This window comes from Clupea harengus, unplaced genomic scaffold (genome assembly GCF_900700415.2).
Source record: "Clupea harengus unplaced genomic scaffold, Ch_v2.0.2, whole genome shotgun sequence".
In the NCBI taxonomy this organism is placed as follows: domain Eukaryota; kingdom Metazoa; phylum Chordata; class Actinopteri; order Clupeiformes; family Clupeidae; genus Clupea; species Clupea harengus.
The window spans coordinates 17,501-42,410 of NW_024880005.1; the positions used below are offsets into that span (position 1 = coordinate 17,501).

A 24,910-nucleotide genomic window follows, 5' to 3' on the forward strand; every position below is an offset into this window, starting at 1 on the left:
TTAACATTGCAAAAGCATCGTGATTAAGCCAGTTTGGATCCAAAAGCACATGCCAGCCATCCCAGCCATCTGGGTAAGTTTTAGCATTCACACGATAACTCAATGAAACAGGAATTGGACTTTGTAATATGAAATGTGATATAGTTGGTACACAACCTAACCTTGCACTAAAGCTATTTACAGGAAATGTATAATATAGAAAATGTTTTGACATACTCAAAAAAAGTCTAAAGTTAAGTAACCCATAGAAAACACCAAACAACTCAGGTGTAATATACTGTTAAGTGTTTGACCTTCAATCCATATTAGACTGATGTGAGGTATGAACTGCAGTCAGGAGTGTTTGCTCTACTCTCAGTTTAGGAAAAATGTTCTCTTATCAGGGCAGTTCATTTACCAGGAACAAAGTCAACTATTAGATGATGTGCTGTCTACTGACAACCAGGGAACTCCATCTAACTTTCTCTTTCTCACATACACACACTCACACACATAAGTACACCAAGTGTTACCTAGCTGATGTGGATGTTGTGACCACTGGCACCAGCTTCTCTCACACACACACACAAACATAGACCTTCAATCGATATTCTACTGTTGGTAGGGACACTGATCAGGAGTGTTTGCTCTACTCAGGTGAGTAGAAACGTAGTTTTATAGACGTAGTTTATTTACCATATTGATGATGTGCCGTCTACTGAAAACTTGCTGAGAAATCTCTTACACACACATGCCCCACCAAACCCCCCCCCACACACACACACACACACACACACAGTGTTTTACTCACTCAGCTGATGTGGAATATGTGACCACTGGCACCAGCTTCTGCAGAACATCATCGAGACTAAGGAGTTCAGTCAGATCTTCCTCTGGTGTCTTTATGTACTTCTGCAGGTCAAACTCATCCAGCTGCTCTTTTGGAATCTTAAACTCAAATCTCTTAGTCTCCCACTTTTCTGGTAAGAGCATGTCCACATACAGAGTGCCTGAGCTCCTGTCAATGTCCTCCACTACAGCATGGTGATTCAGCTCATTCAGACAGTAGAACAGGTTGATCTTTCTGTCTGAATTATTCTGATCTCTGATCATCTGTTTGACACACTGGGCTGTTTGCTCTGAGCTCTGTGATTGGCTTCTTGTCTGTGACAGCAGGTGTCTTAAGAGATTCTGATTGGACTTCAGTGAGAGGCCCAGAAGGAAGCGGAGGAAAAGGTCCAGGTGTCCATTCTTACTCTGTAAGGCCAGATCCACTGCAGTTGTGTGTAGGTCATGAAGTGTTGCAGCTCTGAACAGAGCAGAAAGCTGAGAGGTTTGCTGTTGGTCAGGCATGTTTCTCTCTCTGTTGCTGAAACAGATGAACACATATAAAGCTGCAAGAAACTCCTGAATGCTCAGATGCACAAAGCTGAACACCTTCCCCTGTAACAGCCCAGCCTCCTCTCTGAAGATCTGAGTACACACTCCTGAGTACACTGATGCTTCTGTGACATCAATACCACACTCTCTCAGGTCTTCCTCATAGAAGATCAGATTGCCCTCCTCCAGCTGTTGGAAAGCCAGTTTCCCCAGTTTAAAAATCGTCTCTTCATCTCTCTCTTTTCTCTCTGTGTACTTTTCATTTTTCATGCTTGTCTGAATGATCAGGAAGTGTGTGTACATTTGAGTCAAAGTCCTTGGCATTTCTACACTCCCAGATTCATCTGATGTTCTCTCCACAACAGTGGCGGTAATCCAGGAGAAGACTGGAATGTGGCACATGATGTAGAGGCTCCTGGATGACTTCAGGTGTGTGATAGTTCTGCTGGCCAGGTTCTCATCACTGATTCTCTTCCTGAAGTACTCCTCTTTCTGTGGGTTGCTGAATCCCCTTATTTCTGTCACCTGGTCCACACACACAGGTGGGATCTGATTTGCTGCTGCTGGTCGGGTGGTGATCCAGAAGAGAGCAGAGGGAAGCAGATTCCCCTTGATGAGGTTTGTCAGCAGCACGTCCACTGAGACTGGCTCTGTCACATCACAACACCTTGGGTTGGAGTGGAAATCTAGAGGAAGTCGACACTCATCCAGACCATCAAAGATGAAGATGACATGCTCTGAACCAGAGAAGATTCTTGGATCTGTAATTTCAGGGAAAAAGTGCTGAATAAGCTCCACCAGACTGAGTTTTTCATCCTTCATCAGGTTCAGCTCTCGGAAAGGGAGAGGCAATATGAAGTGGACATCTTGATTCTCTTTCCCTTCAGCCCAGTCCAGAATGAACTTCTGCACAGAGACTGTTTTTCCAATGCCAGCCACTCCCTTTGTCAGCACTCTTCTGATGGGTTTGTATTGTCCAGATAAAGGTTTAAAGATGTCACTGCATTTGATTGGTCTGCCTCGTGCTGCCTCTCTCCAGGATGCCCTCTCTATCTGTCTGACCTCATGTTCATCATTGACCTCTCCTCTCCCCCCCTCTGTGATATAGAGCGCTGTGTAGATCTCATGGAGGAGTCTGGCATCTCCCTGCTTTGTGATTCCCTCAGTCAGACACTGAAACTTCTTCTGAAGATGGGATTTGTGGATCTGCTGCATTTCCACATTTACCAGACCAGGTTGGTATCTGTGTGTGAAAAAAAAGAACAAATATTAAATAACTTTTTTACTGTATTATCAGTTTAACTTTTCTGTCTGCACATTATTATCAGTCAAGCAGGAATGTAGTCTGTAACTGCCAATCTGTCTGAAGAGTTTCCCCCTAATGTAGTCTATATAACTGCCACTCTAGCTGAAGAGTTTTATATAAACTACCCTCAGCACTGTGTCTCCCTAATGCTCTTCTCTCATGTGATTGCTGATGAATTGACTTGCTTCATATTTCCTCTGCAGTCGTTCTCTCTCACTCTCACTACATTTCACCTGCTGACACAAGAGGGCTGCTGGATTTGTGCTTGTCGCTCCAGATTATTATTATGTCACTTCACTGACTTGTTCCTGCTCTGCACATAAATGTATAATTTGACAATTCCCACTGTAACCTGCCTGGGATAATGTTATTTTAGGGGATTGGCTGGTGTCTTCAGGTATAAAACCAAGCACTTTAGAGTGTTTAAGTCTCTCTTTGTCTTTCTTCTTTCTCTTTCCCTGCTGCTGTTTCTCTTTGAGTGTGTGTGTCTTTAAGAGTGGGAATCCTCTCTAATTATTGTTTACTATATTTCATATTTCAAGATGTAATCATTTTAATTCAATAAGTTGGAAACATTTTGTCATCTTTTTTAAAGTCTTGGAAAACTGGTTTGGACAGAATTGTTATATACCAGAGGAATTTACTGAAATGGTTCAACTAGCATGAATGAGGAGTAAAAGAGCTGCATTTCACATACACGCACACACACACACACACACACACACACACACACACACACAAACACACACACACACAAACACACACACACAAACAGACACACACACACACACACATGCACACACATCTGAAGTATGTGTAAAACAAAACAAAAAACACAAAAAGGTGAAAATGACCCAAATCCCATGTTGTCTGCAATACTTTGCCATAACATGTTATGAAATTTCAAAGAATATTACTGATTTAATGGATAATATCTATTTGATTTAAAATATTTCCACAGTGTCATTTTGAAGATCTTTCTTTAACTCTTTTAATTTACTTATGAAGCCATTTTGATTTGAACAGCAAAGTCAGACATGACAGGTCAGCCTCTGGTCTGTCTCATACTGCCACCTTCTGATATTGTGGTGGTACTGCAATGATCACTACTACATTTTGAAAAACCTACAAAATGTACTGAAATGGTTCTCAAGATCAATTCTAGGATTTCACCCTTAGGGGGGGTTAGGCTTGTGACAATGTAAAGGCTAACATCCTCATCAATCAATCACATCAGTGAATGGATTTTGTCTGTCTCCTTTAATATCTAGATACTATAAACTAGATATTTAAGAAATATCTTTAACTTCCCATCTCATATAAATATCTAGAACAAAAAAACAAGTCAAACACATTTGGTACACTTTTACACTTCAAATGACTGTGTGGATGATTGTGATTTCCTGTGGAAAGTCCTCATTACTACTCACCTCTGACCAGCAGGAACACCTCCTTCTGCAAATTGAAGTGGATGATCCATGGACTGGTCACTCTTCATGGATCTGTGAACCAAATACCAAACTGTTAAAATGACCCAAATTATTTTTCAACTGTTGGGATGTTGACGTTTCGAGGGACAGCTCTGTGTGATTGAACACCACTTAAAGTAACACTACACTGCAAAAAATCAGCCTTCAAAAACAAGAAAAAAAAGTAAAAAAAGGGGGTACATATCACTTAAAATAAGATAAATTATCTGCCAACAGAACAGGAAGATTTGACTTACCAAGACTTTGTAAAAAAAGTAAAAATATCTAGCGTCAAAGAACCCAAATGTATCTTAAAACGAGAGTGGCCAGACTAAAAACAAGTACATTTGTCAAAATATTTAAGAATTATTTTCTCAATATGTAGGAAAACATGCTTATATTCAGCAAATGCTAGCACCATCATCTTGAAATGAGGCTATATGTTAGGCAATATATCTTGAAATCAGTACAACTACACTTAAAACAAGCACATATGCCTAAATACAAAACAAATGTAAGAATTATTTTCTCAAGATTTAAGAATGATTTTCTCACTATGTAGAAAAATGTGCTTATATTAAGCAAATGTTAGCACCATTATCTTGAAATGAGCCAACATAGGAAATGTATCTTGAAATCAGTAAATCTACTCTAAAAACAAGTACATTTGCCTAAATACAAAACAATTCAAGAATTATTTTCTTGAAATGTACAAAAATGTGCTTATATTCAGCAAATGATAGCACCATCATCTTGAAATGAGGCGATATGCTAGGCAATTTCTCTTGAAATCAGTCAAGCTACACTAAAAACAAGTATATTTGCCTAGATACAAAAACATTTAAGAAATATTTTCTCAATATGTAGGAAAATGTGCTTAAATTTAGCAAATGCTAGCCCCATTATCTTGAAATAAGGCTATTTGTTTGCAATTTATCTTGAAATCAGTAAAGCTACACTACAAACGAGTGCATTTGCCTAAATAAAAAAAAATGAAGAATAATGTTCTCAATATGTATAAATATTTGCTTAAATTAAGCATATGCTAGCACCATCATCTTGAAATGAGGCTATATGTTAGGCAATTTATCTTGAAATCAGTAAAGCTACACTACAAACTAGTGCATTTGCCTAAATGAAAAAAAAAGAAGAATAATGTTCTCAATATGTAGAAATATTTGCTTAAATTAAGCATATGCTAAAACCATCATCTTGAAATGAGGCAATATGTTAAGCAATTTATCTTGAAATCTGTTTCACCACACTTAAAACAAGTAAATATGCCTAAATTAAAAAAGAAATAAGAATTTTTTTCTCAATATATAGAAAAATGTGCTTATATTCAGCTAATTCTAGCACCATCATCTTGAAATGAGGCTATATGTTAGGCAATTTCTCTTGAAATCAGTAAAACTGCACTACAAACAAGTGCATATGCCTAAATACAAAATAATGTCAGAATTATTTTCTCAATATATAGAAAAATGTACTTATATTCAGCAAATGATAGCACCATCATCTTGAAATGAGTCTACATGCTAGGCAATTTATCTTGAAATCAGTAAAGCTACACTAAAACAAGTACATTTGCCTATATACCCAAAATATTTAAGAATCATTTTCTCAATATGTAGGAAAACGTGCTTATATTCACTAAATGCTAGCACCATCATCTTGAAATGAGGCTACATGCTAGGACATTTATCTTGAAATCAGTACAGTTACACTAAAACCAGTACATTTGCTATATACCCAAAAGATTTAAGAATTATTTTCTCAATATGTAGAAAAAGGTGCTTATATTAAGCAAATGCTAGCACCATCATCTTGAAATGAGTCTACATACTAGGCAATTTATCTTGAAATCAGTACAGCTACACTAAAACAAGTACATTTGCCTATATACCCAAAATATTTAAGAATTATTTTCTCAATATGTAGAAAAAGGTGCTTATATTCAGCACATGCTAGCACCATCATCTTGAAATGAGTCTACATACTAGGCAATTTATCTTGAAATCAGTACAGCTACACTAAAACAAGTACATTTGCCTAAATACAAAAAAAATGTAAGAATTATTTTCTCGAAATGTAAAAAAATGTGCTTATATTCAGCAAATGATAGCACCATCATCTTGAAATGAGGCTATATGCTAGGCAATTTATCTTGAAATCAGTAAAGCTACTCTAAAAACAAGTGCATTTGCCTAAATTAAAAAAAAATTAAGAATTATTTTCTCGAAATGTAGAAAAATGTGCTTATATTCAGCAAATGATAGCACCATCATCGTGAAATTAGGCTATATGTTAGGCAATTTATCTTGAAATCAGTAAAGCTACAATAAAAACAAGTACATTTGCCTAGATACTGTAAGAATTATTTTCTCAATATCTAGGACAATTAGCTTAAATTCAACGATTTTTTTAATTTCTAATTATTATTTTTCAAGCTTTATTTTTTCGGCTTTTTTGCCTTTACTCAGATAGGACAGTAGAGCGAGACAGGAAGCGAGCTGGAGGGAGGGATTGAGAAATGACCGCAAGTCAGACTCGAACCTGAACTCTTACCTGTATCCCCATCTTACCCATTCATGGTGCAGGGTTGCTGCCGCTTGTGCCACAGCTCCATCCCTAAAACAGTCATCTGTTGAGGATATTGCCATTTGTTTTGGAGAGTTTTGAAGTCAATGCATATGTGCAATTGATCATTGAGATAAAAGAGACCGCAGTGTTACACCTAAACAGCATTATGTGATTAATTTGCCATCAGAGATCAAATCATTGGGTCCAATGGTCAGACATATGTGTATGTGGTCGAGTCTTAACATTGTTTCTTTAAACAATGGGCATCTAAGCTCAAATTCAAGTACATTTGTCTTGATTCTGACTTTGACAAAGCAGTTTTGTACTTGCCAGTGGTGATGATACTAGTTCCAAGCACTAACTTGCTCAGAAACCAATAATAAAAATCTCAGTAAACAGGTTATAGTACCTTAGGCAATTTATCTTGAAATCAGTAAAGCTTTTCAAGAACATTTGCCTAGATACCGTAAGAATTATTTTCTCAATAATCTAGGACAATTTGCTTAAATATTAGCGATTTGTTTTTGCTCAGAACCAGTAATATAATTCAGTAACAAGTTTATTAGGTACCTTATTAAGATACACCATCTTCAGTAAGATAAAATATCTTAAATCAAGGCAATATATACTTGTTTTTTGTTTGGACAAATATTTCTTCTCTACCGCGGTAAGAGGCATTTGACTTCAAACCTCCTCCAACAACAAATGGCAATATCCTCAACAGATGATTTCTTTTCTTGTTTTTAAAGGCTGATTTTTTGCAGTGTAGGAAGAAATATCTTGTCAGACAAAAACAAGTATATATTGCCTTGATTTAAGATATTTCATCTTACTAAGATGGTGTATCTTAATAAGGTACTATAACTTGTTACTGAGATTTTATTACTGGTTCTGAGCAAAAAAAATCGCTATATTTAAGCAAATTGTCCTAGATATTGAGAAAATAATTCTTACGGTATCTAGGCAAATGTTCTTGTTATTAGTGTAGCTTTACTGATTTCAAGATGAATTGCCTAACACATTATCTACATTTCGAGAAAATAATTCTGACATTTTTTTGTATTTAGGCAAATGTACTTGTTTTTAGAGTAGCTTTACTGATTGCAAGATAAATTACCTAGCATATAGCCTCATTTCAAGATGATGGAACTATCATTTGCTGAATATAAGCACATTTTTCTACATTTCGGGACAATTATTCTTAAGTTTTTTTTTTATTGAGGCAAATGTACTTGTTTTTAGAGTAGCTTTACTCATTTCAAGATAAATAGCCTGGCATTTAGACTCATTTCAAGATGATAGTGCTAGCATTTGTTGAATTTAAGCACATTTTCCTACATATTGAGAAAATAATTCTCAAATCTTTTGGGTACATAGGCAAATGTACTTGTTTTAGTGTAGTTGTACTGATTTCAAGATAAATTGCCTAGCATATAGCCTCATTCCAAGATGATGGGGCTATCATTTGCTGAATATAAGCACATTTTTCTATATATTGAGAAAATAATTCTGACATTCTTTTGTATTCGGGCATATGTGCTTGTTTTTAGTGTAGTTGTACTGATCTCAAGATAAATTGCCTAGCATGTAGACTCATTCTAAAATGATGGTGCTAACATTTGCTGAATATAAGCAATTTTTTCTATATATTGAGAAAATAATTCTGAATTTTTTGTATTTAGGCAATGTACTTGTTTTTAGAGTAGCTTTACTGATTGCAAGATAAATTACCTAGCATATAGCTCATTTCAAGATGATGGAACTATCATTTGCTGAATATAAGCACATTTTTCTACATTTCGGAAATTATTCTTAAGTTTTTTTTTATTGAGGCAAATGTACTTGTTTTTAGAGTAGCTTTACTCATTTCAAGATAAATAGCCTGCATAGACTCATTTCAAGATGATAGCATTTGCTGAATTTAAGCACATTTTCCTACATATTGAGAAAATAATTCTCAAATCTTTTGGGTACATAGGCAAATGTACTTGTTTTAGTGTAGTTGTACTGATTTCAAGATAAATTGCCTAGCATATAGCCTCATTCCAAGATGATGGGGCTATCATTTGCTGAATATAAGCACATTTTTCTATATATTGAGAAAATAATTCTGACATTCTTTTGTATTCGGGCATATGTGCTTGTTTTTAGTGTAGTTGTACTGATCTCAAGATAAATTGCCTAGCATGTAGACTCATTCTAAAATGATGGTGCTAACATTTGCTGAATATAAGCAATTTTTTCTATATATTGAGAAAATAATTCTGAAAGTTTTTTGTATTCGGGCATATGTGCTTGTTTTTAGTGTAGTTGTACTGATTTCAAGATAAATTACCTATCATGTAGACTGATTTAAAGATGATGGTGCTAGCATTTGCTGAATATAAGCACCTTTTTCTACATATTGAGAAAATAATTCTTAATTTTTTTTGTATTTAGGTAAATGTACTTGTTTTTAGTGTAGCTTTACTGATTTCAAGATAAATTGCCTAGCCTATAGCCTTATTTCAAGATGATGGTGCTAGCATTTGCTGAATTTAAGCACATTTTCCTACATATTGAGAAAATAATTCTCAAATATTTTGGGTACATAGGCAAATGTACTTGTTTGAGTGTAGTTGTACTGATTTCAAGATAAATTGCCTAGCATATAGCCTCATTCCAAGATGATGGGGCTATCATTTGCTGAATATAAGCACATTTTTCTATATATTGAGAAAATAATTCTGACATTCTTTTGTATTCGGGCATATGTGCTTGTTTTTAGTGTAGTTGTACTGATCTCAAGATAAATTGCCTAGCATGTAGACTCATTCTAAAATGATGGTGCTAACATTTGCTGAATATAAGCATTTTTTTCTATATATTGAGAAAATAATTCTGAAATTTTTTGTATTCGGGCATATGTGCTTGTTTTTAGTGTAGTTGTACTGATTTCAAGATAAATTGCCTATCATGTAGACTCATTTGAAGATGAAGGTGCTAGCATTTGCTGATTATAAGCACCTTTTTCTACATATTGAGAAAATAATTCTTAAATCTTTTGGGTATATAGGCAAATGTACTTGTTTTAGTGTAGCTGTACTGATTTCAAGCTAAATTGCCTAGCATTCAGCTTCATTTCAAGATGATGGGCCTAGCATTTGCTGAATATAATTACATTTTTCTACATTTTGAGAAATTAATTCTTACATTTCTTTGTATTTAGGCAAATATACTTGTTTTTGGTGTAGCTTTACTGATTTCAAGATAAATTGCCTAGCATATAGCCTTATTTCAAGATGATGGTGCTAGGATTTGCTGAATTTAAGCACATTTTCTTACATATTGAGAAAATAATTCTTAAATCTTTTGGGTATATAGGCAAATGTACTTGTTTTAGTGTAGCTGTACTGATTTCAAGCTAAATTGCCTAGCATATAGCCTTATTTCAAGATGATGGTGCTAGGATTTGCTGAATTTAAGCACATTTTTTTACATATTGAGAAAATAATTCTTAAATCTTTTGGGTATATAGGCAAATGTACTTGTTTTAGTGTAGCTGTACTGATTTCAAGATAAATGACCTAGCATATAGCCTCATTTCAAGATGATGGTGCTAGCATTTGCTGAATATAAGCACGTTTTCCTCATTCACTTTAACCTGTTAAAGGATGATAAAGTCTGTTCTTAAAGCAAAAGTTTGACTTAGTTTAATACTGTCTTTGCACTGTATAGTATTTTGTCTACAGGAATACATAATTGCTGTGCTGTGCTGTAAAAAAATGTTTTATAGATCAGAAGGACAAGATGCTTGAAATAAGAAATTCTGACTTTGACAAAGCAGTTTTGTACTTATAATGCCTTATAATTATGGCAATTCTAGTTTCAAGCATTAACGTGCTCAGAACCAGTAATAAAATCTCAGTAACAAGTAATAAAACCTTATTAAGATAATTAAGGACTGAAACACTTGAAGCAAGTGAAATGTTCTAACATAAAAAATGCCTGGTAAGAAGAAATATCTTGTCAGACAAAAACAAGCATATATTGCCTTGATTGAAGATATTTCATCTTACTAAGATTTCACTTTTTGCAGTGTGTTGTGTACTCTTGCATCAGGCTTGTAATTGCACTTCTCTGACACTGACAATTGAAAGTATGGGGTGAATGGGGTGACGGCATGCGTTGCTGAACTGAATTTTCCTTTGCTTTGCTTGCCTTGCTTACATCGACTTACCCTAGGAACTTTTCAAGCACAGGCCCCAGCCAATCAAATCACGTGATGTAAATATTCCAGCGCAGGTCTGGTATTATGCAAATATTGTTCAGAGAGTTAGAAGTAATTTTTCTAACTTCTTCTTATTACAGTGCATGCAATGCCCTGTATTGCTATTCCTACGCTTCTTATTATAGCACATGCAATTCCCCGTATTGTTATTCCTAGGCCTCTTATTACAGGGCATAAAATGCTTCTTCTTATTATTCTGTTTACCAATTTATGTGATTAATTCAGCTCGAACCGCTTAACGTAGAAACTTTGTTAAAACCTTGTCGCGTAGGTCTTGTAAAGGCCATTTTCATTTTTCTAAACTTTATACTTTTTAAGATCACTTTAGAGAGCAATGAGGCTGGTGCTAGTTATAAACCAACCAACACTTCTCAGTGACAGCCATACGAAGACGTTATGAGAGAGATAGCTAATAGCGAGGTATTATTTTATCAATGAATGTTGTAGTATGAAAAATGTGTCTTTAAAATTCTATAGTAGAATTTTAACAGGCCGTCCGTGGCTGCTGTGGGATTAAGAGAGACAAAGACTTACATTGAAACGTTGTGACATCATTATAGGGTTATTAAACTCTGTTTCACTTAAGATGTGTGTGTGTGTGGGATGTGTGAGGGACAGACCGTCCACGGCTCATAAAAGCAGTAAGAGCGGCACTCTGTCTGTGTTTTCTAGACCTCCAGAACAAGGCAATGGCCTGTCGGCCAATAAGAGGCATTAGCCTCAACGCTGAATTCCTGGCCAATGGTGATTGAGTTTGGCCTTCTCAAAGTCTTCTTCCACTTTAAACAGAATTGTCTCTCTGTAAACTGTGTAAACATTTTTCTCTAAAATCACACACATGGCAGTCATATCATATCATATCAGTCTATAAAATCCCTCGCTTGACCAGAGCCTGAACATATGCAGCAGAGTTTATATAAATTTCACAATGCTGGTGTCAAGCCCAGCCCAGATAGCACTAGAGTCAGTCCCAGATCTGGTGCAGATGCTTGACAGTTCCTCTTCAAGGCTGGCCACAGCCTGAGGAGACAGTCAGCTGTAACTTTAACAAACAAATGAAAGTTAGGAAAAGGAAAATGAAAAGTTCAGACAAAGGTGGAGACACATCAAAGCCTATGACAGTCCAGTAAACTCAGTCCATGCAGCGAGAGATGCGGACTAGACAAATGTTACTTTCTATGCTTGTTACTTGGATTTGATATGTCTATCCTCATTGTCTTCTTCATAAAGACATACAGTACATGTGCCACGAAACTTTATTTTAGGAGAGCTCAATAACACCCCTTATTTTTATTGTTTATGAAGTAATCATTTCAATCAAGTCAATATGGACTATGGCTTAAGACTGTCACACCCAAATAAAATGGTGGCCCTTGGCTGTGTAATGTCCTGGTCTAAGCCTTCAGAGGTTCCCTTAGGCCTTCTCTTCATCATTTTAAGCAAAGTATTCTGCTTTTAATGTTTTCATTCAATAGGAAAAGAATGCCCTGGTCTAGGCTGATCAGGTGTAATGCTATCAATATAGTTTGCTAGTCCTTAAGAAAGTTGTGTGGCCATAACATTGAGCAATAAAGGTAGCCTATAATTGAATGTCACATACATTGGAGATATCATGGAACATAAATGGTAGGTTTCCCAAATAAATGTATCGTGATTGCATGTTCAATGTTTTCTTTCTCAGATGAGGTCCTACCTGTGTGTAGCTCTCTCTGTTCTGGTCCTGGCCGCGGACCACATCCTTGCTAGTGACACACCTTCGGACACAGCAGGAACCCACCCATTGACGTATTCTCTCAAGGTTTCCAAGGAAATAATCACAGAAAGGCATAGCAGTAAGCATTGTTTCCTTCTGTGTCCAAATGTCTTGTTTCTCACTTTAGTGTCTTTCATGTCTCTTTCACTCATTCGTCTTTTTCCAAAACAAAACCAAGCTAATCAAAAATGCTAATAACTCAGTACCTCAACACAAGGAAATCAGTATAGCAGCTACTTTGCACATTATTGGGATACAACAATGAATGTATGAGCATAGCAATAATGAATATTAAATGTAAAAACTGGTCATAGGACTGGGTACATTGTAAGACTTCAGATTTCAAGATTTCAGTTGTAGACTTGTGCTGACTTTTGTGATCTTGTGCTTTCCTCCTAGCAAACATCTCTGGAGAGCCAGGCCCTTCAGCTCGGAATAATACCATTGCTGTATTTGTTGCTTTCAATGATGCTAAAACTAGCTACATCCCTCCATTCACCTACGACAACTCCAACCTTGAGTGGCAGAGGTTTTCCGGGTCTCTGCCCAATGAAGCAGTGGGCATCTGGAACGGCTACACCAAGCGGTACGATTACGTGTGCAGAACAGTTGATAGCTGTGAGACCGGATTCTACCACAGTGGATATGGCGATAATTGCTTCTACGCACACTACCCTGACTTGCGGTACACTGCTGGTTTTTACATCCTCGTAAACAAAGACGGATTTGAAAATCTGCAGTGGAAATCGGAATCCTATGGGTCTGTTCCTGCAAACTCAGTCAAACCGTGTACGTCAGCGAAGGGTTATGTTGGAAAAAACTGGTACGGTTTAGGATTGGTTCATGCTGGAGATTCATTCTATTTACCTTGGTTGTCATCGCATAAGAATGGTAGATTCTATGGGTACACTACATGGTACAGACAATCCTACCAGGTTTTGACAATAAATACTGATGAATTTTCGCAGGTGATCCAAGATGTAAAGTATGACATTGATAATAGTAACTACATAGACGCTCCCCCATTCGCCGTTGATGAACACACTGTAGTCAACAAACGTTGCGAAAGTGCGATGTTTAGTGCCACACTCTCTGCAACCCAAACTGAAACACACACCTGGCAATTCGATTACTCTATGAAGCTTGGAATCAGCACCACTTTTACCGTAGGGTTACCTACAATAGTTGGCACAAGCATCACCATTGGTTTGGAGCTCTCTTTTCAGTTGACTAAGGGATTTCACATCTCTCAATCTCAAACCACTAGCCTCCATGTGCAAACCAATGTGCCCCCAAACGTGAAGTGCCCTCTTAAGATGCAAGGCAGGAAATACACACTAAACATACCATTTACGGCTCGCCTTGGCCGTACCTACAGCAGTGGTGAGACAAAGTGGACCACCATCTACGGTACTTATGAAGGAGTTCAGGTGTCTAATTATGATGCTATCATAGAGCGCTGTGAGCGCCTGGCTGACCCCTTGCTTTGTCCGGATAAGGTCCATGTGTCAGACACAGAGCTTTGAGAGTGATCTCAAAGTCAAGTTTGTTGGGGTTTCATTAGTACATACAGTACAGGGGATGTTTTCTTGCTTTAGTGTTGTATGACTGAAGGTCAGTCATTCACCAAAATCACATTTACATTGATTCATTTAAGCAGACACTTTTCTTCACAGTGACTTACAGTACAGATATACATCTTGAATTAGTATACATGCTAGCTAGGAATCAAATCCACGCCTTGCTCTACCAATCACATCACTATGTGCCCAGGAGTTGGAGGGCACAGGATGCATTCATGTTCAGGGGCCCTTGATTTCATGATCCATCCGTGCTCATTGTCTGACTTTGTGTGGCGGTTATATTAGGTACTGATATGGAACATGTCTAGTTCAATATTGGCATGGATGGTCTAACAGCCTTATGGACCTGATAGACCCGAGGCCTGTGGGTCTTGTGTCAAATGCTGAAGTGTTGTACAGCTTGGCCCAACCTCAAGCTCCACATTAGATAACCATGACAACACAACCCTTCACTGTTAATCATTTGTTGTTGCTTCTTGCTCTGTTTTCCTGTCATTGTGAAATGTTAGCTTTCTCTCTTTTCTATGAATAAAATCACAGCTGTATCACAGTTCTTGGTAGTCTGTCATCACTGAAAAAAGCCTACTTACCATGTCAAGTTCACCATAGTGTATCAGGAGAGTGATTGAATGAATGATAACAAGCAAGAAGGGTTTTGAAATAAGTGAATTATGTTTCTATGTAACCTTTATGATAGTTTAACCAACAACCTGTCTTTTAACTAAATTTGCAACCACTATGGTAGTCTAACAGAGCACTGAAGTAGCTCAGAGAGTGTGTACTTTTGTTCACTATTTGTGTGGAGCCTAATAACCTTGCCTTGCACTCTGAGACGGGCTGGGAAACACTTGTGTCTGTAGAAAGGGGCGGGCACACCAAGAGGAGCAGTGGACAGACAGGCCATCACACAGACAGGCCCATCACACAGACAGGCCCATCACACAGACAGGCCCATCACACAGACAGGCCCATCACACAGAGAGGCCCATTACACAGACAGGCCCATCACACAGACAGGCCCATCACACAGAGAGGAGTAAAACGGCATGCATGAGGGCTCTGGCGGCTGTGGAGAAGGAAGTATTGAGCTCAAGAGATCTGGTGGGGTATCAAGACACCTGGTGGGGTATCAAGACGTGACCTGGTGGGGTATCAAGAGACCTTGTGGGGTATCAAGACGTGACCATGCTGGTGCCACATGCAGTGTCTGTGCTGCTGTTGGAACAAAAGACATCACAACTCTCACCAGCCAGGTGCTTAAGGGATCACATGATTCTGTGAGGTCTACACACCATCAAGGTACAGTGTAATGTGTTGAGTGCTGCTACTCTGCGCCCTACAGAAGAGGATGGAGAACCACATGATTGTGCAGAGGTGGTTAATGTGGCCTGCACAGCCCGATATGGTTCTCTATGTAGATGGTTCTGCATCAAGGGATCCAAGAAACGTGCACTGAAAAGGGAGGAACAGTGTACGTTAGTCTGCCCAACGGGAGGAATAGGAGAGGAGAGGGAGAGCGCATGTTGTACTGTGAGGAAGAGCCTTTACGGATTCTGGGTACAACATGCGGCGCGTGTTGCGGCTGTCACCAGCCAGTTGTGCGTTGTTGTTGTAACCTGCTGCTCAGGAATTATAGTTGGGTAGTTGTTGCATTGGTTAGGTTAGGTTGTTGGATAAAACTACTTGCATGTGACAGTGAGAGGATTGGTTGGTGTGGGAAATATAAATATAAAAAGCCTTTTTTGTCATTGTATTTGCATACAACAAAATCCCCCACCAATAGCATAATGAATTAAAAATATTTTCCTAGGCTTAACTAATGTTTAAAATGTAACAAAGCTTCCTGCCTTGGCAGTAATTGTGTTGGCTAATAAATATAAAGGACAAATAAACGACATTGACAGCTATGAGGAAATGTTCCAGGTCAACTTTGCGGTACATGAGTTCAAATATTAAGGCACAGTGGTGCCTTACTAGTGACACTCCCTCGGACACAATGGGAAACAATATGTGTATTGATATGATGTATCTTTCCAAGGAAAAAATCACAGAAAGTCTAATCAGTAAGCATTGTTCCTGTTGCTGCAGTTGTTCACAGCTGCTATAAAAGGGGCCTACACTCTGCACTACATCAGATGTGAACCCTCAAACTTTGTCGCGTAGTTCTTATAAAGGCCATTTTCATTTTTCTAAACTTTATACTTTTTAAGATCACTTTAGAGAGCGATGAAGCTGGTGCAAGTTATAAACCAACCAACACTTCTCAGTGACAGCCATACGAAGACGTTATGGGAGAGTTAGCTAATAACTAGGTATTATTTTATCAAGGAATGTTGTAGTATGAACAATGTGTCTTTAAAATTCTATAGTAGAACTCTAACAGGCCGTCCGCAGCTGCTGTGGGATTAAGAGAGAAAAAGACTTACATTGGACCGTTGTGACATCATTATAGGGTTATTAAACTGTGTTTCACTAACGTCTGCGCCAAGGCTCCTCTTCTCTCTGTCCCTCTCCATTCAACTGTACAACTAGGAATATTAGGTGACACCTTCCATACCCCACATGTCTTTCTATCCCTCTCAGTCTACTCTTTCTCTCTCTCTATCTCTCTGCTCCACTCCATATTCTATCCTCCTTTCAATATTTGACCTCTTCACTCTCTCTTTACTGTCATTATCCATAGCCACTCTTGTTCCCTCTTCATTCCTTTCTTCTTTGTATAACTCTGTCCATCAATTCTCACTCTTTTTCCACTTTTGTTATAACTTACAGTCCTCTATCCTCCCTTCCATGATATTTCCTTTTTTCTTCGATGCCATGTCTATGTCTTCCACTCTATCCATCGATCATCAGACAGTCCACGGCTCATAAATGCAGTAAGAGCAGCACCCTGATGTGTTTGGGTGGTGTTAAGACGTGTGTGTGGGTGGTGTTAAGATTTGTGTGTGTGGGTGGTGTTAAGACGTGTGTGTGTGTGTGTGTGTGTGTGGGGGGACAGACAGTCCACGGCTCAAAAGCAGTAAGATCGGCACTCTGCCTATTTTTTCTAGACCTCCAGAACAAGGCAATGGCCTGCCTGCCAAAAAGAGGCCTTAGCCTCAACGCTGTGGTTTTGCTGAATTCCCAGCCAATGATGAGTTTGGCCTTGTCAAAGTGTCTGTAAACTGATAGCCAATTTTCTGTAAATTACACACATGGCCTGTATCAGTCTGTAAATCCCTCGCTTGACCAGAGCCTGAACATATGCAGCAGAGTTTATATGAATTTCACAATGCCGTTTCTCAAGCCTAGCACAGATACCACTAGAGTCAGTCCCAGATCTGGCGCAGATGCTTGACAGTTCCTCTTCAAGGGTGGCCACAGTCTGAGGAGACATTCAGCTGTTACTTCAACAAACAAATGAAAGTTCAGACAAAGGTAGAGACAAATCAAAGCTATGACAGTCCAGTAAACTCAGTCCATTTGCTGAGGAGGGTCTGGCTATGAATGTTTATGCAGCAAGAGATGTGATGAGATGCGGACTAGACAAATGTTGATTTCAATGCTTGTTAAATGGATTTTATATGTCTATCCTCATTGTCTTCTTTATAAAGACATACATGTGCCATGAAACGGCTCTTTATTTTAGGAATTAATACCCCTTATTTTTATTATTTATGAAGTGATCATTTCAATCAAGTCAATATGGAGTATGGCTTAAGCCCGTCACACCCAAATAAAATGGTGGCCCTTGGCTGTGTAATGTCGTCCTGGTCTAAGCCCTCAGAGGTTCCCTTAGGCCTTTTCTTCATCATTTTAAGCAAAGTATGCTGCTTTTAATGTATAACTTTGTTTTATGGTTTTATAAAAGGCTTGAAAATGACCCAGAGGGCCTCTTAAGACTGCAGACCAGACTGGCCAAGGAAGATTTACAGACACACAGACACAGAGACACACACACACACACACACACACACACACACACACACACACACACACACACCACACACACACACACACACACACACACAAACACACACACACAGACACACAGAGACACAGACAAACATGCATCGGGGGGCATTTACGTCTCTCTCCTCTTATTGTCTTCATCTCACTGATGCATGGCCCATCAATTCCTCCTCCATCTCACTCCTTGTGGCACCAGGATTGCTGGGAAGGGTCACATTTTCTTTGGGGGGGGGTATTGCTTTGGGATATAACATATAACAATAATGCCCTGGTCTAGGCTGATCAGGTGTAATGTTATCAAGATATGTTGCTAGTCCTTATGAAGTTGTGTGGCCATAACATTGAGCAATAAAGGTAGCGTATCATTTAATGTCACATACATTGTAGATATCATGGAACATAGATGATAGGTTTCCCAAATCAATGTCTCATGATTGAATGTTCAATGTTTTCCTTCCTCAGATGAGGTCCTACCTGTGTGTAGCTCTCACTGTTCTGGTCCTGGCCGCGGACCACACCCTTGCTAGTGACACACCCCCGGACAAAGCAGGAACCCCCCCAATGATGACTTTACTCAAGGTTTCCAAGGAAAAAATCATAGAAAACCGAACCAGTAAGCATTGTTTCCACCTGTGTCCAAATGTCTTGCTTCTCACTGAAGTGTCTTCCATGTCTCTGTCACCCATTCATCTTTTTCCAGGTCTTCTCATCTTTCATCATACTTTTGGGTATATCATTTATGTTTTAAAACCAGACCAACCTAATAAAAAATGCTGCGCTGACCTTTGACCTTTGTGATTTTGTGCTTTCCTCCTAGCAAACCTTGATGAAGAACCTGCCCCTTCAGCTCAGAATAAGACCACTGCTGTAAGACCACTGCTTGTTGATTTCAATGAGGCTAAAACTTCCGACATCGTCCCTCCATTCACCTTCGATGACAACCCCAACCTTGAGTGGCAGAGGTTTAACGGGTCTCCTCCAAGTGGAACAGTGGGCATCTGGAACAGCTACACCGATCGGCACGATTACGTGTGCAGAACATTGGATGGCTGTGAGACTGGATTCTACCACAGCGGATATGGTGATTATTGCTTCTTCGCACGCTACCCTAAGTTGGGGCGCACCAATGGTTTTTTCATCCTTGTAAACAAAGATGAATTTGTTAATCTGGAGTGGAAATCGGGATCCTATGGGTCTGTTCCTGCAAACTCAGTCAGAACATGTATAAAGTCAGAGAAGGATTATGTTGGAAAAAACAAGTATGGTTTAGGATTGGTTTCTGCTGGAGATTCATTCTATTTACCTTGGTTGGACTTGATTTCTGGTGATACACTCAATGGGTACACTACATGGTACAGAAGATCTTACCAGGTTTTGACAATAAATACTGATGAATATGAGCAGGTGATCCAAGATGTAGAGTATGACATTGATCAAAGTAGCATCATAAAAACTCCCCCATTCGCTGTTGATGAACACACTGTAAACAACAAAGAATGCAATGATGCGATATACTGACTGTCACACTATCTGCAACCCAAACTCAAACAAACACCTGGGAATTCACTTCCTCCATGACCCTTGCAACCAGCACCACTGTTACTGTAGGGATACCTGAAATAGTCAGTGCTAGCGTCACCATTGGTGTGGAGCAGACTTTTCAGACGACTGATCAAATATCCATATCTGAATCTCAAACCACTAGCCTCCAGGTGCAAATCACTGTGCCCCCAAACAAGAAGTGCACTATTAAGTTGCAAGCCAGGAGATTCACATCAGCCATACCCTTTAAGGCTCTCATTGGCCGTACCTACAGCAGTGGTGACACAAAGTGGACCACCATCAGCGGTACTTATGAAGGAGTTCAGGTGTCTGATTATGACGCTGTCATAGAGCACTGTGAGCCCCTGGCCGACCCCTTGCCTTGTGGGAAATAGGTCCATGTGTCAGACATGTCCTCCTCATGTGGGCAAGCCGCTGCCCAGTCAAAGCAGTGCCATTTTCCAGTACACTAGCAGGGAAACAAAATGAAGCACAGAGCCTTGAGAGTGATCTCAAAGTCAAGTTTGTTAGGGTTTCATTAGGACATGCAGGAGATGCTTTCTTGCTTTAGTGTTGTATGACTGAAGGTCAGTCATTCGCCAAAATCACATTTACATTGATTATTTAAGCAGACACTTTTCTCCACAGTGACTTACAGTACAGATATACATCTTTAATTAGTATGCATGCTAGCTGGGAATCAAATCCGCGCCTTGCCTTACCAATCACATCACTATGTGCCCAGGAGGCATTCATGTTCAGGGGCCCTTGATTTCATAATCCATCCACAGCTCATTCTTTCACTTTGTGTGGCGGTTATATTAGGTACAGCTATACGATGTACATCTAGTTCAAAAGTGGCATGATTGGTCTAACAGCCTTAATAGACCTGATAGACCAGAGGCCTGTGGGTCTTGTGTCAAATGCAGAAATGTTGTACAGCTTGGCCCAACCTCAAGCTCCACATTAGATAACCATGACAACACAACCCTTCACTGTAAAGCATTTGTTATTGCCTCTTGCTCTGTTTTCCTGTCATTGTGAAATGTTAGCTTTCTCCCTTTTCTATGAATAAAATCACAGCTGTATCACAGTTCTTGGTAGTCTGTCATCACTGAAAAAAGACTACTTACCATGCCAAATTAACCATAGGGTATTGGGAGAGGGATTGAATGAATGATAACAAGCAAGAAGGGTTCTGAAATAAGTTAATTATGTATCCATGTAACCTTTATGATAGTTTAACCAAGCATGGAAGTGTCTGTGTAACTACAACTGTATATTTTCAACCACCATGGTAGTCTAACATAGCACCTTGCCCTCTGAGACGGGCTGGGAAACACTTGTGTCTGTAGAAAGGGACAGGCACACCGAGAGGAGCAGTGGACAGACAGGCCCATCACACAGACAGACCCATCACACAGACAGGCCCATCACACAGACAGGCCCATCACACAGACAGACCCATCACACAGACAGGCCCATCACACAGACAGGCCCATCACACAGAGAGGCCCATCACACAGACAGGCCCATCACACAGACAGGCCCATCACACAGACAGACCCATCACACAGACAGACCCATCACACAGAGAGGAGTAAAACGGCATGCATGAGGGATGTGGCAGCTGTGGAGAAGGAAGTATTGAGCTCAAGAGATCTGGTGGGGTATTAAGAGACCTGGTGGGGTATCAAGACACCTGGTGGGGTATCAAGAGACCTTGTGGGGTATCAAGACGTGACCATGCTGGTGCCACATGCAGTGTCTGTGCTGCAGTTGGAACAAAAGACATCACAACTCTCACCAGCCAGGTGCTTAAGGGATCACATGATTCTCTGAGGTCTACACACTATCAAGGTACAGCAATGTAATGTGTTGAGTGCTGCTACTCTGCGCCCTACAGAAGAGGATGGAGAACCACATGATTGTGCAGAGGTCGTTAACGTGGCCTGCACACCCTGATATGGTTCTCTATGTACATCGTTTTGCATCAAGGGATACAGGAAACGTGCACTGAAAAGGCAGGAACAGTGTACGTTAGTCTGCCCAAGGGGAGGAATAGGAGAGGAGAGGGAGAGCGCATGTTGTACTGTGAAGGAGAGCCATTACAGATTCTGGGTACAACATTCGCCGTGTGTTGCGGCTGTCACCAGCCAGTTGTGCGTTGTTGTTGTAAGCTGCTGCTCAGGAATTATAGTTGGGTAGTTGTTGCATTGGTTAGGTTAGGTTGTTGGATATAACTACTTGCATATGACAGTGAGTGGATTGGCTGCTGTGGGAAATATAAATTGAAAAAGCCTTTATTGTCATTGTATTTGCATACAACAAAATCCCCAACTAATAGCGTAATGCAGTGGTTATCAAAGTGGGGAACACTCTCCAGGGGGGGCGCGATGTCACAGAGGGAGAAAAAAAAAAACGACCGCCGACCGGTCACTGGTTAGTGAAAGCTCCCTCAGTGGCGAAATGCAAGGGGCTGGACTGACACGAACAAATCAAATACTGTTTCGTTCCTGATCCACCAATCAAAACGGAGTCTTGCGAGTTGCGCCTACGCTTCCGAGTATAAAACTAACTGTAGGCATGGTAAGCGGACACCCTCACTGAGATGACACTCTGCAGATTTTGTTCGATTTCTCTTGTTTGCTTTATCATTGAGATATTCATTGCTTTATAAACAGTCTTTTTAAAGACTCACTCCTTAGTAATACCTAACTGCACTTGCAGTAGGTCTATTCGTAGCCTATTCTAAGGAGTAATTTGCTCCACAGTCTTTTTAAAAAGCTTGTAGCCCGAGAGCTAGCCTTCTAGCTAGCTAACTTCTTCCAACTGCAGCTAGCCATTTTCTCCTTAACACATACCTTTACATTTTTTGATCATCCACCGTGTTGCAACAAATAAAACACCAGCACTTGAATACTATTCTGTGCTGTCCCTGTCTACATTGTGTACAATTTGTTTTGTTAGGAACCATTGCCTAGCACAGCCTTATCTATTATTTGTGTGCAAGTTGTTCACAGCCACACATACGAACACACTCACAAGACCACGACGTTGAAATTAGTGTTTTTTGTGCCGAGGTGCTGGCAAATGACAGCATGAAGCCATGCAAATTAAAAATCAGCTGCTGATCACCTTTCAGCGCTGAAGAATCAGTTTGGGTCCTATTTCAAAGACGACTACCGTTCATTCGCCTGGGTTCGGGATCAATCGAGCTGTCATGCAAGAGCAGCTTTTTGAGCTGAAGAGTGACAGTAGACTTAAGCATCTGTTTACCCCCTCTTCTCTTTCGTCATTCTGGGTAGCATTGATGCCGGAATTCCCTCAGCTTTGCGACATAGCTTTAAAAATGCTCCTCCTTTGCGCGTCGACATATTTGAGGACCTTTGCAAGACAAAGCAGTCTCATGTCTCATATTGACAGACCTGTAAGATTTTTTTTTGTAAAGATCACAAGAGGCCCATAATAATAACAGTATCCTAATAATAGCAATAATAACACTTATTATAATTCTGATAATATAATATAATAATAATTGGTCGATAATCATTAATTATAATAATAATACAATGATGGTGATAATAAGGATGATTATTATAATAAGAAAGCATGCAGGCTCACATAGCTGCTAATATTAATAGCCTACTAATAGGCCTACTACTAATAATAATAATGATAATAATAATAGTAATAATAACAATACAAATAATATTAATACATAGTAATAGTAATTGTCTGTATGGGCCTAACAATAACAAAAGCCTAACCTTGACATGTCAGGCCTATCAATAACAATATGCTATCTATCTATATATGGTGGTGTAGTTGAGGGCGCCGGAGGCGGTGGGTGGTGGGCGGCGGGTGGGGGGGGCCCCAACTACCCCTAACCAGCTTTGGGGGGGCCCAGCTTGCAAAAGTTTGAGAACCCCTGGCGTAATGAATTTAGCATCTTTTCCTGTGCATAACTAATGTTGTAAAAATTAACAAAGCTTCCTGCCTCGGCGGTAATTTTGTTAATAAATGACATTGACAGCTATGAGGAAATGTTCCTGGTCAACTTCTTTGCGGTACATGAGTTGACTTCATTACTGTAATAAAATATTATGGCACAGTAGTGCCTTACTAGAGACCCTCCCTCGGACACAATGGGAAACAATATGTGTATTGATATGATGTATTGTCTCAAGGTTTCCACAGAAAGGCTAATCAGTCAGCATTGTTCCTGTCTCTGCCTGTTTTCTTGTGCTCTAGTGTCCAAATGTCGCCAAGTGTGTATGTGTGTGTGAGTGTGTTTGTGTGTGTTGAGCCGCAGCTTTGTGTGTATGTGTGTGTGTATGTGTTTTGTGTTTGTGTGTGTGTGTGTGTGTGTGTGTGTGTGTATGTGTGTGTGTGTTTGTGTATTTGTGTGTGTGTGTTGAGCAGCAGCTTTGTGTGTTTGTGTCTGTGTGTCTGTGTGTGTGTGTGTGTGTATGTGTGTGTGTTGCGCAGTAGCAGTGTGTGTGTGTTTGTGTATTTGTGTGTGTGTGTGTGTGTGTGTGTGTTGAGCAGCAGCTTTGTGTTTGTGTGTTGTTCCTGACTTGTGTAGCTTTATGTCAGGTGTGATAAATAGTTACATAGCTTCATGTCAGGTGTAATAAATCATGATAAATGTGTTTGACAAGCCATCAGCCATACGGATGAATTTCTGGCATGCATGCATGTGATTTCAGTGCCATGTCTTGCTCTTTCACAGTACAGTCCTGCTGTGTGAGCAGAGCAGTCATCAGATGGAACGATACTGTCATTGTACAGTGTGTGTCTGTGTGTGTGTGTGTGTGTGTGTGTGTGTGTGTGTGTGTGTCTGTCTGTGTGTCTGTGTGCGGAGCCGTCATCAGATGAAATTATACTGTCGTTGTACAGTGTGTGTGTGTGTGTGTGTGTATGTGTGTGTGTGTGTCTGTGTGTGTGTCTCTCTGTGTGTGTGTGTGTGTGTCTGTGTGTGTGTGGGTCTAGGCCCCGCCCCCATGAGATTTGCATGCCTCTTCTGTCTATCTCTAAAGCAGGTGATTGGGAGCAGGTGTAGCAGGTGATTGGAACCAGGTGTAGCAGTAA

General features: G+C 39.6%; 3 protein-coding genes across 3 annotated transcripts; 2 read left to right on the plus strand and 1 right to left on the minus strand.

The window, feature by feature from the left end:
* Positions 1-786: 786 nt before the first annotated feature.
* On the minus strand, positions 787-4,259 carry LOC116221884 (NLR family CARD domain-containing protein 3-like). Its single transcript, XM_042706000.1, has 3 exons — positions 4,096-4,259; positions 1,417-2,602; positions 787-1,236 (listed from the first exon to the last, which is right to left on the minus strand). Exons 1-3 carry the CDS (start codon positions 4,161-4,163, stop codon positions 787-789), a joined length of 1,704 nt encoding a protein of 567 aa, XP_042561934.1. The 5' UTR covers positions 4,164-4,259.
* Positions 4,260-12,643: 8,384 nt separating this feature from the next.
* LOC122131092 (natterin-3-like) lies at positions 12,644-14,873 on the plus strand. Its single transcript, XM_042705999.1, has 2 exons — positions 12,644-12,819; positions 13,140-14,873. The coding sequence occupies exons 1-2, from the start codon at positions 12,669-12,671 to the stop codon at positions 14,264-14,266; spliced, it is 1,278 nt and encodes a 425-aa protein (XP_042561933.1). The 5' UTR covers positions 12,644-12,668; the 3' UTR covers positions 14,267-14,873.
* A 3,767-nt stretch (positions 14,874-18,640) lies between these two features.
* On the plus strand, positions 18,641-20,211 carry LOC122131093 (natterin-3-like). Its single transcript, XM_042706001.1, has 3 exons — positions 18,641-18,887; positions 19,092-19,772; positions 19,805-20,211. Exons 1-3 carry the CDS (start codon positions 18,713-18,715, stop codon positions 20,209-20,211), a joined length of 1,263 nt encoding a protein of 420 aa, XP_042561935.1. The 5' UTR covers positions 18,641-18,712.
* The last annotated feature ends 4,699 nt before the right edge of the window (positions 20,212-24,910 follow it).

Excerpts from the sequence above, each read along its gene's own strand:
- LOC122131093 (XM_042706001.1), top strand. The coding sequence starts at position 18,713 with ATGTTCAATGTTTTCCTTCCTCAGATGAGGTCCTACCTGTGTGTAGCT. Across the intron at positions 18,888-19,091 it reads AATCATAGAAAACCGAACCA|CAAACCTTGATGAAGAACCT; the intron begins GTAAGCATTGTT and ends CTTTCCTCCTAG. Across the intron at positions 19,773-19,804 it reads CACTGTAAACAACAAAGAAT|CTGCAACCCAAACTCAAACA; the intron begins GCAATGATGCGA and ends CTGTCACACTAT.
- LOC122131092 (XM_042705999.1), top strand. The coding sequence starts at position 12,669 with ATGAGGTCCTACCTGTGTGTAGCTCTCTCTGTTCTGGTCCTGGCCGCG. Across the intron at positions 12,820-13,139 it reads AATCACAGAAAGGCATAGCA|CAAACATCTCTGGAGAGCCA; the intron begins GTAAGCATTGTT and ends CTTTCCTCCTAG.
- LOC116221884 (XM_042706000.1), bottom strand. The coding sequence starts at position 4,163 with ATGAAGAGTGACCAGTCCATGGATCATCCACTTCAATTTGCAGAAGGA. Across the intron at positions 2,603-4,095 it reads GGTGTTCCTGCTGGTCAGAG|ATACCAACCTGGTCTGGTAA; the intron begins GTGAGTAGTAAT and ends TTTCACACACAG. Across the intron at positions 1,237-1,416 it reads CTGGGCTGTTACAGGGGAAG|AGTAAGAATGGACACCTGGA; the intron begins GTGTTCAGCTTT and ends CTGGCCTTACAG.